The sequence below is a fragment of the Bison bison genome, unplaced genomic scaffold (assembly GCF_000754665.1).
Source record: "Bison bison bison isolate TAMUID 2011002044 unplaced genomic scaffold, Bison_UMD1.0 scf7180017864491, whole genome shotgun sequence".
NCBI lineage: Eukaryota > Metazoa > Chordata > Mammalia > Artiodactyla > Bovidae > Bison > Bison bison.
In genome coordinates, this window is record NW_011495050.1 from 24,660,150 (window position 1) to 24,675,525 (window position 15,376).

General features: G+C 42.5%; 1 protein-coding gene across 2 annotated transcripts in view; it reads right to left on the reverse strand.

Annotated features, from left to right (window-relative positions):
* Window positions 1-412: 412 nt before the first annotated feature.
* The window catches only part of CPQ (carboxypeptidase Q), a 561,149-nt gene continuing 546,185 nt past the window's right edge, over window positions 413-15,376 (reverse strand). For both annotated transcript variants that reach the window (XM_010863545.1, XM_010863546.1), the window contains exon 8: window positions 413-945. In XM_010863545.1, the coding sequence (XP_010861847.1) occupies window positions 782-945 (164 nt within the window). In that variant the 3' untranslated portion in view covers window positions 413-781. The remainder of the gene's footprint in view (window positions 946-15,376) is intronic.

Consider the following 15,376-nt stretch of genomic DNA (forward strand, 5'->3'; position numbering starts at 1 on the left):
TGCTGGATTGAGAAATATACCACATCCTAATTATTTAGCCAGGCTTTGCGGGGTGGAACTATAAAAGCATTTGTTCTAGGCTAATTTTGTCTAACTCCTAGAACTAACCTCTCTGAGTGCTCTATTGATGCCCCATAAATTACGAGGTTTTCCTCTCTGACTGGAGGAACAAACTATGTCAGATGATTGCTCATGGTAGATCTTTAATAAGGAAATTGGATTTTACATACTTGATTTTTTCCTCAAGTGGTGACATTTTTTTCTATTAATTAAAAAATTTCATACCTCATTAAAAAATTCTAAAATATTGACGTGTATAAATTAGAAAGTCAGATGCTTGCATATGTTCAATTAAGACCGTACTACAATTGTGTATTCCTCTACCTTTCAATGAATAACTTAGAACAAAAAATTGGTGTCACTATATTTGATTTAATGTTCATATACAGGCATAAAAGCCAGAGGTCTTCCAAAGCTTTATCCAGTACTTCCTTCTGAAGTAGAAACAATATTTTTAGTAAGTGGTATAAAGAAATGCCCACACTTGGATCTCTATCATATTTTGATTCTATGTGGGGGTGGGATTTGATTTGATTCTATGTGGGATTATTCTTTAGGAAAACAGAATTTGGAAAGTATCAAGAAAGATAATGTCAGAAAGTATGAAAAAATGTGCTTTGTAAATGATCAATAAAGTTGTCAGGTGAAGAGGAGCTTCCTAAAGCTGCAGACCCAGGATTCCTGGCCAGAAAGGGCAAAAGTGCCCTCTCTCTTGTTCTTGCTAAGACCTGGGCAGCATTTCTTCCAAGTCTGCAACGACGTAAGAGACAACGGCCCAAACAGCGGCAGCAACGTTCATCTGCTTTGGATCCATGACGGTCATGGTGTCTCCATGGGAATGATGGAAGGAGAAATATTTATACAGGTCATCAAGTAGACTGGCTCCTGAGGAGAAAAGAGGAAGAACTCTTAATGAAGTATTTTGACAGACATTGCTGAATAGCTGTTCAGATACCACTGGCCCTCTTCCTTGCTCCTATTGGACAGGCTGTGATGGCAAAATAATGACATTCCCAGCCTCCCTTGCAGCAGGAAACGGCCGTATGGCATTGTTCTGACGACTACGATATGAGTGGCAGGCATGGGAGAGTTCTAGGAAAGCCTTAACTTGGTTGACAAGAGTCAGGAAATGCCCTCGTGCTGAATTAAAAGGGATGAGAGGTTTAGAACTGCAGGGGGCAAAAAGCCTCCACACTAAAAATGGCAGGGTGGAAACACAGAAAGAGACTGGGTTTAGAAAATATTGCAAGCCCACCGAGTAAGCTCTACACTGCCTAATTCTGAACTTTCTGCTATGGGAAGGAAAATAAACTTTATTTGAAAAGCAAGTGATACAAATGTCCCCTCTATTTATAAAAGGACAATATATGTACTGTTTTTTTGTATCAGCAGAGTGCAAATTATGTACGTCCCTGGATACAAAAGAAAGTCAGTACTCCTTTGCTCAAGATTTTTTTTTCTCAAGTCATTCAGTCACTTCCCATGAAATTTCCCAGCAAGCCCCACCAACAGGAGTCTCCACCACCCTTAAGAACTTCTTCTTACTTCAGTGAGGTCTTTTTCTAGTTTGGTCATGGACCAGAGCCTCAGGGAATGGTGGCTCAGCTGGTAAAGAATCTGCCTACAATGCAGGAGACCTGGGTTTGATCCCTGGGTTGGGAAGATCCCCTGGAGAAGGGAAAGGCTACCCACTCCAGTACTCTGTCTTGGAGAATTCCATGGACTGTATAGTCCGTGGGGTCACAAAGAGTCGGACACGACTGAGCGACTTTCACTTTCTCACTCTCGTGAGGCTTTCATCTTGTTTTGTTATGGATCAGAACCTCAGGGAATCTTCACACCTCCTAGTCATCCTTCAGAACCTACTGGGCCCACTCTGCGGATTCTTTCGCCTCAGTCCTAATTATTTATTTACTTACCATTTTACTGAGATATATACCATACATACATAACACTGTAGAGAACAAAAATGTATATAATAAAGGCCAACAGTATAAAAGTTCACACGTGCCCATGATTCAATGCAAGAAAGGCATCACCAGTATCTTTAACATTTTATGAGCTCCTTCTCACAACCCCATGGGTCCCTCCAGAGGGACCCATTATCCTGTTCTGCTTGTGTGTTAGCCACTCCTTGCTTTTCTTCATAGTTTTTCCAAATAAATATAATCAACACTCTCCAGGCTCTAAATGTAGAAGTGGAATTGTCGGGCTATAGAGCATGCGTATGTTTACTTTCCTCTATTTCTTTGCATTGATTGCTGAAGAAGGCTTTCATATCTCTTCTTACTATTCTTTGGAACAGAATGGGAAAGACTAGGGATCTCTTCAAGAAAATCAGAGATACCAAAGGAACATTTCATGCAAAGATGAGCTTGATAAAGGACAGAAATGGTATGGACCTAACAGAAGCAGAAGATATTAAGAAGAGATGGCAAGAATACACAGAAGAACTGTACAAAAAAGATCTTCACGACCCAGATAATCACAATGGTGTGATCACTGACCTAGAGCCAGACATCCTGGAATGTGAAGTCAAGTGGGCCTTACAAAGCATCACTACGAACAAAGCTAGTGGAGGTGATGGAATTCCAGTTGAGCTATTCCAAATCCTGAAAGATGATGCTATGAAAGTGCTGCACTCAGTATGCCAGCAAATTTGGAAAACTCAGCAGTGGCCACAGGACTGGAAAAGGTCAGTTTTCATTCCAATCCCAAAGAAAGGCAATGCCAAAGAATGCTCAAACTACCACACAATTGCACTCATCTCACACGCTAGTAAAGTAATGCTCAAAATTCTCCAAGCCAGGCTTCAGCAATATGTGAAATGTGAACTTCCTGATGTTCAAGCTGGTTTTAGAAAAGGCAGAGGAACCAGAGATCAAATTTCCAACATCTGCTTGATCATGGAAAAAGCAAGAGAGTTCCAGAAAAACATCTATTTCTGCTTTATTGACTATGCCAAAGCCTTTGACTGTGTGGATCACAATAAACTGTGGAAAATTCTGAAAGAGATGGGAATACCAGACCACCTGATCTGCCTCTTGAGAAATTTGTAGGCAGGTCAGGAAGCAACAGTTAGAACTGGACATGGAACAACAGACTGGTTCCAAATAGGAAAAGGAGTACGTCAAGGCTGTATATTGTCACCCTGTTTATTTAACTTATATGCAGAGTACATCATGAGAAACGCTGGACTGGAAGAAACACAAGCTGGAATCAAGATTTCCAGGAGAAATATCAATAACCTCAGATATGCAGATGACACCACTCTTATGGCAGAAAGTGAAGAGGAACTAAAAAAACTCTTGATGAAAGTGAAAGTGGAGAGTGAAAAAGTTGGCTTAAAGCTCAACATTCAGAAAATGAAGATCATGGCATCCGGTCCCATCACTTCATGGCAAATAGATGGGGAAACAGTGGAAACAGTGTCAGACTTTATTTTTTTGGGCTCCAAAATTATTACAGATGGTGACTGCAGCCATGAAATTAAAAGACGCTTACTCCTTGGAAGGAAAGTTATGACCAACCTAGATAGCATATTGAAAAGCAGAGACATTACTTTGCCAACAAAGGTCCATCTAGTCAAGGTGATGGTTCTTCCATTGGTCATGAATGGATGTGAGAGTTGGACTGTGAAGAAAGCTGAGCGCTGAAGATTGATGCTTTTGAACTGTGGTGTTGGAGAAGACTCTTGAGAGTCCCTTGGACTGCAAGGAGATCCAACCAGTCCATTCTGAAGGAGATCAGCCCTGGGATTTCTTTGGAAGGAATGATGCTAAAGCTGAAACTCCAGTACTTTGGCCACTTCATGAGAAGAGTTGACTCATTGGAAAAGACTCTGACTGGAGGCAGGAGGAGAAGGGGAAGACAGAGGATGAGATGGCTGGATGGCATCACCAACTCGATGGACATGAGTTTGAGGGAACTCTGGGAGTTGGTGATGGACAGGGAGGCCTGGCGTGCTGCGTTCATGGGGTCTCAAAGAGTTGGACATGACTGAGCAACTGAACTGAACTCATATGTTTATTTGTTTTCTGTTGTTTTTTTCTTTTTCTTTCTTGCTCTCCTTGTGTAGATTTTTGTTTCCTCCTATTATTCCTCCACCACCTCCCCAACTCTTCTTGTTTGGAAGTTACACACTTTATATCAGTTCTCTCATTGGAGATCTCAAATGATTGATATCTCAATAGCTTACATAGTTTTCTAAAGTTAATCAATAAAGGGCAGTAGGATCCTAAGTTTTGTCTCCTGTCCCAGATGCATTCACTTCTCTCTAAAATCCATGCTCTAGGTGAACAAGGATGGGCAAAGATACCCTCAGACAAAGGCTCTGGAGTTTACTCATTTCTTACAGATTCTCACTTCATCATCTTTCACATCTGAGGAATTCCCTTACTTTGCCTTACTAAACCATGTATTATAGAAAGACAGTCCTTGTTTTGGGGGGCGGGCGTGGCATGATGTGTCTAGGAGCTTCTGGTCTACCACATTGCCAGCGTTCTCTTCTCCCATTCCTCTACTTCCTGGTCTGTGCAGTGAACAGGCTCATTGTTCTTGAGCCCTCTATTGCCTCAGAATGCTATCCAGGTTTTCTTTCCACCAATCCAAGTTTTAAAAACTTTGTACCAAGGTTTTCCCGTACTTATCTTCCCAAACTCCTTGCTCTGGGGTAAGATATGAATTTCTCTCTATTCATTCATATTTCACACTGAGTTCAACTATGGTGCTATCAAACCTAACACAAGCCACTGAAGCAAAGTAAATATATAAAAGAAAGCTCAGCTCTCAACTCTGACAATTAAAGATTCCAATACCTGTCGGCAAATATCCAAAACAGGGTGTATTAAGCTGATAACAACTATCGAACCCTTCACCTGCGTTGAGGAGGTTTCTTCCTGTTCAGTGATTTTTTCTTTCTAAACTAATAAAACATCTTTTCTGTTTCTCAAACAGCTCTGAAAGGGTGGAGTCTCACCATTATCCAGCCTAATGATGAACAACCTTCAGTTTGTGGGCTGGAGCTGAGGTTTATAAGTGTTCAGAAGGTTCTATCCAATTCAACTGGACAAGTACTTGAGTTCCTACAACATTCTAGCAATGGGCTAAGATATAAAGGTGAAAAAGACAGTCTCTGCTCTCAAAAGCTTATTCTGCAGTAGAGGCAGCAAAAATGTGTCCACAAGTAATAATAACACAATCAGAATGTACTGAATGCTGTGGGGAAAGGACAAAACACAGTGGATACTTCGAGTAGTTGAATGACCTTTTCTGAGCCCTATGTTAGGTACCCTTGCTGCATGCTCGCCATACTTTTTCTGTCGGAATCTTCACCATTCTGTCTTATAATTGCCTGTTTCACGTTCGTTTTCTCCACTATATTGTAAGTCCCTGAAGGCAAGGCCACTGTTTTGTTCTCTACTCTGTCACCAGCTGAAGCTGAAGCTCCAATACTTTGGCCACCTGATGTGAACTGCTGACTCGCTGGAACAGACTCTGTTGCTGGGAAAGATTGAAGGCAATAGGAGAAGGGGTCAGCAGAAGGTGAGATGGTTGGATGGCATCACCGACTCAATGGACATGAACTTGGGCAGACTTCGGGAGATAGTGAGGGACAGGCAGGCCTGGCAGGCTTTAGTCCCTGGGCTTGTAAAGAGTTAGGTTAGACATGACTTAGCAACTGAACAACCACAAAAAAACATAAAATGTAACAGAAATAGATGATGAACGTATATTTTCAAAGTGAATGAATAAAATCAGCAAATTTTATACGTGAACTGAGGCTTGACGGTGCTGTGTCAGTTAGAGCCTTTGTAGGAAACAGATGGGACACTCCAAGGAGAAAACTGGGAAAATTTAATGAAAGGATTATTTACAAAGAGTGGTCATGGTTAAATAAAACTAGTAAGGGATGCTAAAGGAGCTGCAAGGAAGGCCATCACCCCCTCTCAGCCTCAGAGGCACAGAAGAAGGCAGCAATACTGGAGAGGGCCACCAGAGGAGCTGCGCGTGTCTGTAGAAGCCAGCGAATTAGTCCCCGCTGGTGCCTGTCATATCTGACCGGGCTCCCTTGGCCAAACCCAATCATAAGCCAGAGGGTAGTCCATAAGAGTTTGCCTCCCAGGGCACAGTATAGGGGAGAGAAAGGTGAGGATTGATATGGAGTAGTGAAAGAGAGTATCTAGCACAAGTACTTAGGATGTCAACAGACAAGTGAACAGAATGTGTGAGCATTCCAGTTTGGGTGATGTGGCTTAATTTCAGGCAGATAAAATTGGCAACTGATTTATCCATGAAAAAGTCCTAAATAAGGCTGAAAATAGACTGAATGTAGTCCTTAAATGGGGAGCCACTGGGGGGGCCAATGGGCAAGAAGATGGGGAGACTAGAGCTGCACCTTAGGGAGATATCCCAGAAAAATGTGGAGCTGGAACTCCGTAAACAACTGTGGTGGTGAGGACACGGCTGGGGAGGAGGTACAGTTTGGGGGACAAGTGACAAAGATCAGGGCGAGACGATGATATCCCAGCCTCTGAAATTCTCTGAACAGCGTGTGGACAAAGATAGCTAAACCCCCAAACAGTGGAAAGGGCAGCAGTCCATTTTTAAACTAGAAGACACCTTACGCCATGAACTCACAGCAAAACCCAGGAGAGACAAATCAGCGTGTTTACTCTGGTAGGAAAAAGAAGCAGCTTAACATAAATCATGACATTTTGGATCTAGTTAAAGCTGGTGAGAAGCATGTGCTCTCTGGATCCCAGTTAGCTTGGGGTGGATGTCCTATTATGGATGTGTTAAGGATGGCATCAGGATTTCAAAGAATGGAAATCACTGAAGCTAGATAGAAGTCACAACTGTGAACCTGCAGAAACAGGAAAGGACATTTAACTCCAACAGGCAGAGTACGGCTCGCTCAGGGCTGGTTTGCTCCCATTTAGTTTCTTAAAGACTCGGCATGGTGGCTGACAGACTAAGGCTCCAAATTCCTTACAGAAAAAATAGAGGCAAGAAATATTTGTGCATGCCCTCTGAAATTCCATTTCTGTCTCAGACCGAAAGAAACTGACTGCCAGATGGCTGGGAACTTGGCTGCCTCCCTTTAGAAACTGGTGACTTAAGGAAAGCATTTCCTCAGAGACCATCGACGTTCCCATGAACATTTTACAAAACTGAAACAGTTCCAGAAGATCTGGTACCACCAATGAGAACACTGATAACCACAGGAGATACGAGAGCCGGCCTGCTGGCAGCCTTGCAGCTTTGTCTCTGCGGTCCCAAGGAGACATTTTATCAGTGACAGCCACTGATTGGAAAGACCAGCATGGAGGGACAGCCTGCATTTCAATTTCTGAGAGCACCTGACAATACAGGGTGGGGGCAGCGGGGGAAATCTTAACTATCCTTAGGAGAAATGGCACAGTGTCTCTGACAGGTATGTGAGTTCTGAGCAGGGAATCATCAAATGATTTTTTTTTTTACAATTAAATTTATTTTTAGCTGAAGGATAATTGAAACAATGGAAACAGTGACAGACTTTATTTTCTTGGGCTCCAAAATCACTGCGGACAGTGACTGCAGCCATGAAATTGAAAGATGCTTACTCCTTGGAAGAAAATCTGTGATAAACCTAGACAGCATATTAAAAAGCAGAGACATCACTGTGCCAACAAGGTCCATATAGTCAAAGCTATGGCTTTTCCTGTGGTCATGTATGGATGTGAGAGTTGGACCATAAAGAAGGCTGAGCGCCGAACAATTGATGCTTTCTAACTGTGGTGCTGGAGAAGACTCTTGAGAGTCCCTTGAATTGCAAGGAGATCTAACCAGTCAATCCTAAAGGAAATCAGTCCTGAATATTCACTGGAAGGACTGATGCTGAAGCCAAACCTTTAATACTTTGGCCACCTGATGCAAGGAGCCAACTCATTGGAAAAGACCCTGATGCTGGGAAGATTGAAGGCAGGAGGAGAAGGGGACGACAGAGGACAAGATGGTTGGATGGCATCATTGACTCGATGGACATGAGTTTGAGCAAGCTTTGAGAGCTCGTGATGGACAGGGAAGCTTGGCGTGCTGCAGTCTATGGGGTCGCAAAGAGTTGGACACGACTGAGTGACTGAACAAACGATTGTGTTGGTTTCTGCCAAACATCAACATGAATCAGCCATAGGTACACATATGTCCCCTCCCTCTTGAACCTCCCTCCCACTACCCTCCCCATCCCACCCCTCTATGTTGTTGCAGAGCCCTGCTCTGAATCCCCTGAGTCACACAGCAAATTCGCATTGGCTATCTATTTTACATATGGTAATACATATGTTTCCATTTTAGTCTCTCCATATATCCCACCCTCTTCCTCCTCCCCCCACCCCATGTCCATTTCGTCTGTTCTCTATGTCTTTGTCTCCATTGCTGCCCTCCAAATAGGTTCATTAGTACGATCTTTCTAGAGTCCATGTATTATGAGTTAATATACAATATTTGTTTTTCTCTTTCTGACTTACTTCACTCTGTGTAGGTTCATCCACTTCATTGGAACTGACTCAAGGCTCTATGTTCATCCACTTCACTAGAAATGACTCAAGTGCATTTCTTTTTAAGTCTGAGGAATATTCCATTGTATGTGATTTTTAGAAGTAGAAAGCTGGTAGGAAGGAGCCTGCTCTGAAGGTCAATATTCACCCCTTGGAAATAAACTACAGCAGGCTCAGGGCAGTTCACCTTTAGGAAGTTAGTTCTAATGGAAGTTTGGAATTTAAGGATGTGAAGATATGTCCTTGAGCTTGTCAGTCAAGGAACTGGACCTAGACAGGGAGATATAGCTGAGAGAATATAGGCGTTAGCATCAGGTATGACTGGGTTCAAATTCAAACTTGGGTGAATTCAGGCAAATCACGCTAGGCCACCCAGCCTCAGTTTTCCTCATTCATGAATGAATCAGGGCTGATGACACCCAAGTTCAAGATGCTGGTGAGGATGACTAGGCACTCAGTTAAGACTTTGTTATAGGTATTATGTATCCACAAGGTCGACCCAACATATCCACAACAGCATGACCGATTACAGCTTGAAGGATTTAAATTTCTCATTTAATAAATCAAGGTTCTGATGTGTGTGTTTTTTTTTAAGTTTTTATTTACTTAGTTTTGGCCACACTGGGTCTTTGTTGCCAGGTGGGCTTTTCTCTAGTTGCAGCAAAGCGGGGTTGGGGGTTGCGTGCTCCTCTCTAGTTGCGATGCGCGGGCTCCTCATTGCGGTGGCTTCTCTTGTTGCAGAGCGGGCTCTAGGGTGCACAGGCTTCGTAATGTTGGCTCCTGGACTCTAGAGCACAGACTCAACAGTTGTGGCTCATGGGCTTAGGCGCTTTGTGGCATGTGGGATCTTCCCGGTCCAGGAATCAAACCTGTGTCTTCTGCGTTGGCAGGAGGAGTCTATCAACAGAGCCACCAGGGAAGCCTGATGATCATTCTTAAAGATGAACCAGTTGGGCCGTGAGGTCTATTCTATGTGACCCCGCCTTGACCCGGGTTTGGATTATTTTCCCTTCTCCTCCAGCTCTCCCTACTTCTCTCTCCTCTCTGAATCCCTTTCTGTAAACATTCATCTCACTAAATATTTTCCAGCTGTGTGACTGGGTGAAGATGGTCCAGTGAACATTGTAAGAAACACCTGACCTGCCCCTCATTGCTCACAGCAGATTCCAGTCTTCACAAAGCCATCCCATTAATGACCGTGGTCCAGGCAGGATATTGGAACAAGATTAAATGAATACTTGCTAATTTCTGAAGAGATGGGTGGTAAATACACAAAGATTCTCATGGTCCCCTCTTATCGTAGGTTGACTCATTCATATGTAATCAGTGGGTTTTCATGTACACAGATTAAGCAATTCATGATATGAGAAGTTTTTGAAAGACATTTGAAAGCTTTCAGAGTTTCAATTCAAGTCTGTTATTTCCGGGCATACATTGACTGCCGCAATGTTTCATGAAGGATGCACTCACAGGCAAGCAGCTGTGGAAAATCCATTTCTCCTTTATAAACAGATCTTGAACAGTCTGGAGTATGCAATTTAATTACAGTGTAATGTATTACAGACATTTCCTGATCATAATAATTATGGGGTTAGAGAAGAATGTTATGGCCTTAACTTATGCCCTGCAAGAAAAGTTAGTCTCTTGTATAAAATGCAAAATTACATTTAAAGTTTAATTAAAATTATTTCTTTCAGCAACATTATCAGATGAAGAAACATTATTATCAAAACAATTAGAAAATCAATTTTTTCAAATTTGCAGACATTTAATTTCTCTTTTCAAAAGGGGCAGTTTTATCCTTACTATATTAAATTTCATTGAAAATTAGAGTGAGGTGCAGGTAATTAATATCTTCCTAACCCCTAACACTTCAGAAGAGAAGCAACTTACAAGAGAAAAGAACAGTAAAACAAAGGAAAGGACAGGACAGGAGCAGAACTGGAAAAACATCCCAGATCAAAACTCCATGAAAAGGATTATAATTTTACTTTCTAAATTCTCACCCAGGAATTTCCAAGTATGTGCTAAAAAGTTTCAAGTGTCACTAAGACCTTCCTTGTTTCATCTCTTTGGAAAACTTGGATTGGTGGCTGGGATCATTTTGACCACAGATCAAAGGTCAACACCCACATATCTGGAGGACCTCCAGTTCACATGTACCTAAACTCTGTGATAATGATTCGTCTTCCCATTAAGCTGAAGAACTGTATGGCTGTAATAAGACTAATTAATTACTGCTTCATGAAGATAGCACTACAGGCTCTCCAAAACTGTAGGAATGACAGGAACAATACTATTTGTTGAGGACTTCCAGTGTGCCTAGGGCTTTTTGGAGTTTATTTCATTTAATTTTCCAAGTGACGCCATGAGGGAATGACCATCATGCCTCATTGACACATGGAAAATTGATTTAAATAACTGGAGTCACATGGTAGTAAGTGATAGAGATGGGATTCAAATCCAGGTGTCTCTGACTTGAAAGCTCTGCTCCTAGCCAGTTTTCTGCGCCTTCTCCCCCTGCCCTACCCCAGCACACCTGCTAAGAGTTTTTGTTTTCCCTGGTGGAGAACTGTGCGTGTGGTTTGCTCCACTCTCAGCACTAGTCTCCCATCCCTATTTTGCTTCATGACAAGGAGATGGAAGTTCAAGCTGGAGGTATCTTGGGCCATGAACTACAGTGAAGACTCAATCACGTCCTGACAGTGGGCCCAGGCGGCCTGGGACTACTTGTAAGAGATGAAGGCAGAAGCCCTCCTGCCACCACGCCCTCTGTTCCCGCTGGGCCGCACCTGCAGGGCCTGCCAGTCCTCCCAGGAGCTGAAACCCATCCCACCTAAAACCCACCCCTCCCCTCTGATCATTCATTATCCCCTTACCCTGCTTCTTTCCCCTCACTTTTCATAGCAATTTCTACTACCTAAATCTATGTTAGTCTTATAATGATTTCATTATTTGCTGCCTGGTTTTCCCATTAGAAAGTAAGAGCAAGGGCTTTGTCTTTTTCACTCTAATCCCCGATGCCTGGCAGGTAGTAAGCACTCAGTAACTCTATGTTGGATCACTGAATGGATAAATGAATGAATTATTAAACATCTAATGGGGCAATGGCACCCCACTCCAGTACTCTTGCCTGGAAAATCCCATGGATGGAGGAGCCTGGTAGGCTGCAGTCCATGGGGTCGTTAGGAGTCGGACACGACTGAGCGACTTCACTTTCACGCATTGGAGAAGGAAATGGCAACCCACTCCAGTGTTCTTGCCTAGAGAATCCCAGGGACAAGGGAGCCTGGTGGACTGCCGTCTCTGGGGTTGCACAGAGTTGGACACGACTTGAAGCAACTTAGCAGCAGCAGCAGCAGCAGCAGCAATGGAGCAAAAGTAGAGATATATACTGACTGCATTCTCTGCCTCTGTAGCAATTTTGCTAAGAAAATCCTATTTTCTGGGGATTCTCCTCTCACTTGCTGCCTTGGTGAAAGACAAGAAGATTCTTGTTACCAAAAACATGGGATATTTCATGTATAAGCTGGGATCTAAACACTCTAGTCTGTACTACTCAATATGTTCCTTTACTTTTCACCACTGTTATGGAAACTATCCACAAGTTGAAAATAAAGCAAAAACGTGGGTAGTATATACTTCCAATGTCATTCAGGGGCAAAGTCCATGTGAAGATTATCTAGGACGACGTACTTAGTTTGACTCGTTGCTTACTACTCATTAAAGGTCCCCAGACTTAGTGATGTTTTATGTTAACTCATAGATATTTAGTCTGCTGCTGCTGCTGCTAAGTCACTTCAGTCGTGTCCGACTCTGTGCGACCCCATAGATGGCAGCCCACCAGGCTCCCCCATCCCTGGGATTTTCCAGGCAAGAGTACTGGAGTGGGGTGCCATCGCCTTCTCTGGGATATTTAGTCTAGCAAAGATGAAAATTATTTCTGTCCCATAAAACAGTTAGTTCCGAAGTTTATAGTTTATTGGCCTCTAAAACATTAACCAGTTAACAAGTTTTTATCTAACTTGGCAATCTTAGGTTAATATTTATTAAATCACAGTTTCTCAAATGCTCTTTGAGTTAGTGAGAATATCTTACTGATTCTCATATTAATGAATGAATTGAATAAAATCTTTGACATGACATGCGTTCATTTTTGATTTGCATGTGAATCATGATTTTACCTTTTAGAAAGTTATAATTTAATACCACCCATCTACAACCTTAAGCCTTAAAGAAATAATCACATTCGTGTTTCTTCTCCAAAGTTCAGTGACTCATGGATCCGTCTATGATTTTATCCCTGATTACTCTAAAAGCACTGGGCAAAGTGGTCACCAATGTAAGGGCTGGTCTTCTGCCTTCTCCCTGTATGGTCCCCAGTTATGAGGACTGTTGGGGGGAAAAGAAAAACAAATTTTATACACAGACACACACATGTTAATGTAAATGTATGTGTATATATCAATATGTGTATCTCTCTCTATATAGAAAAACACACGTGTGTGTGTATAAAATTGGACTTGTCTTCAGCATCTACCACCCACCTCTTAATATCCTGATTTCTCTCCTGACTTGCCTTGCACCTTCCCCATGAGTCATGATTTTTCTGTTCAGAAAATTATAATTTAATACTACTTGCCTAGAAACCTTAGAAGTACAACCACATTCATCTATGATTGGTTCCTTATCTTGGAGTTTGTAATTTTATATGTGTGCATGTGTAGTCATAGCTTCCATATGTAGCGATAAAGAACACCACTCTCTCCATCTACCTTGTTTTGCAACTCAGACTAATATTGACACTTCTTCTGAGAGGTGTAATTTTGAATCTTACTCATGTTTACTTGTCAGTCTTAATTTATCAATCCCCCTTTGTTCATATAGAAATGATTGCCCATTCTTCTTTCATGACCTGATGTCAATAAAGCTCCCACCTATCTGAGTCAGTGTGACTCTTATAAATGCCTTTCTGCAGTTCTCTCCATGCCTGAGAATGATGCTCCTAAGAAAACATCAGTAAAAACCATCTCTGACAGAGTACCCTGTGAGAACATTCAATGCACATGGGTCTTCATACTTGGAAAGACTCTAAAAATTGGTGCCAGGGTGGAGTTTATAATGAAAGTCTTAAAATCATCCTGGTTTTCTACAGTTGTGTTTTAATGGAAAGATTTTGATTTCTGGATACAGATATATAAAGGTTACAAAGCTGCATGTGCAGTGGAAGACAGCTGTTAGTAGATACAGGCTTTTGTTTCTGCTTGCCACCTCCATTCTCTTGGCAAGTAGACACAAAGGAATGAGAGAAGTTGGGAGTATTGCATGGACATGTGCTAGACCTGCTTCCTGTACTGAGTATGAGTGACTCTGGAAGGCTGGCTGGCAGGGGTATTGCAGGAATGCTGGGGCAGCTGGAGAGAGCCACGGTAAATGACTACCGTTCTGGAGGGCAACAGGTCGATAGGAAGATGTCCATTCATGAGAGAGGCTGCAAGGGAGACTCTACAAACCTCTGATTAGTGATACTCACTGCCACATGGCCAGCTTGGCGGATCTGTAAAATTTACTTTAAAAAAAAGTTTGTTATTAATATTAAAGCACTAAAGCACTTCCCTATAGTCTATTGGGAAAAAGAGGTCATAGTTTTCATAAAAGGAAGAGTTGTATTGTTTTTACAATCTTTAAATAGGTTTTTTAAAAGTTACAAAAAAGGAGAAGGGGGTATTTCACCCATTCAAAGAAACTTTGATAAAACTATGCCGACAATCAAAAGGGTCCACTTGCTGTAGGACTGAAGGGAACGTTCTGCCGTGCATTGCCGTGCACTGGGATCTAAGTGTTACCGTGCACAGGGATCTAACCGGCTGTGAGACGAAGAACAGAAGCAGCTGGGTACTTCTCACTGCTCAAGGCAGCCCACCTGAGGATTGGTATCACCTTTGAGAACTGGAATCAGTTTTGAGAATCCACACTGGCCCTTCAAGTTACACTGTGGATCTCCATTTCCCCTCTCCTGCCTGCCCCCACCCAGGCTAAAATTGTCCCTTGATGAAAGTGAAAGAGGAGAGTGAAAAAGTTGGCTTAAAGCTCAACATTCAGAAAACAAAGATCATGGCATCCGGTACCATCACTTCATGGGAAATAGATGGGGAAACAGTGGAAACAGAGTCAGACTTTATTTTGGGGGGCTCTAAAATCACTGTAGATGGTGATTGCAGCTATGAAATTAAAATATGCTTACTCCATGGAAGGAAAGTTATGACCACCCCAGATAGCATATTAAAAAGCAGAGACATTACTTTGCCAACAAAGGTCCATCTAGTCAAGGCTATGGTTTTTCCAGTGGTCATGTATGGATGTGAGAGTTGGACTGTGAAGAAAATTGAGCGCTGAAGAATTGATGCTTTTGAACTGTGGTGTTGGAGAAGACTCTTGAGAGTCCCTTGAACTGCAGGGAGATCCAACCAGTCCATTCTAAAGGAGATCAGTCCTGGGTGTTCTTTGGAAGGAATGATGCTAAAGCTGAAACTCCAGTACTTTGGCCACCTCATGTGAAGAGTTGACTCATTGGAAAAGACTCTGATGCTGGGAGGGATTGGGGGCAGGAGGAGAAGGGGATGACAGAGGATGAGATGGCTGGATGGCATCACCGACTCGATGGACGTGAGTCTCAGGAACTCCGGGAGTTGGTGATGGACAGGGAGGCCTGGCATGCTGCGATTCATGGGGTCGCAAAGAGTCGGACATGACTGAGCGACTGATCTGATCTGATCTGA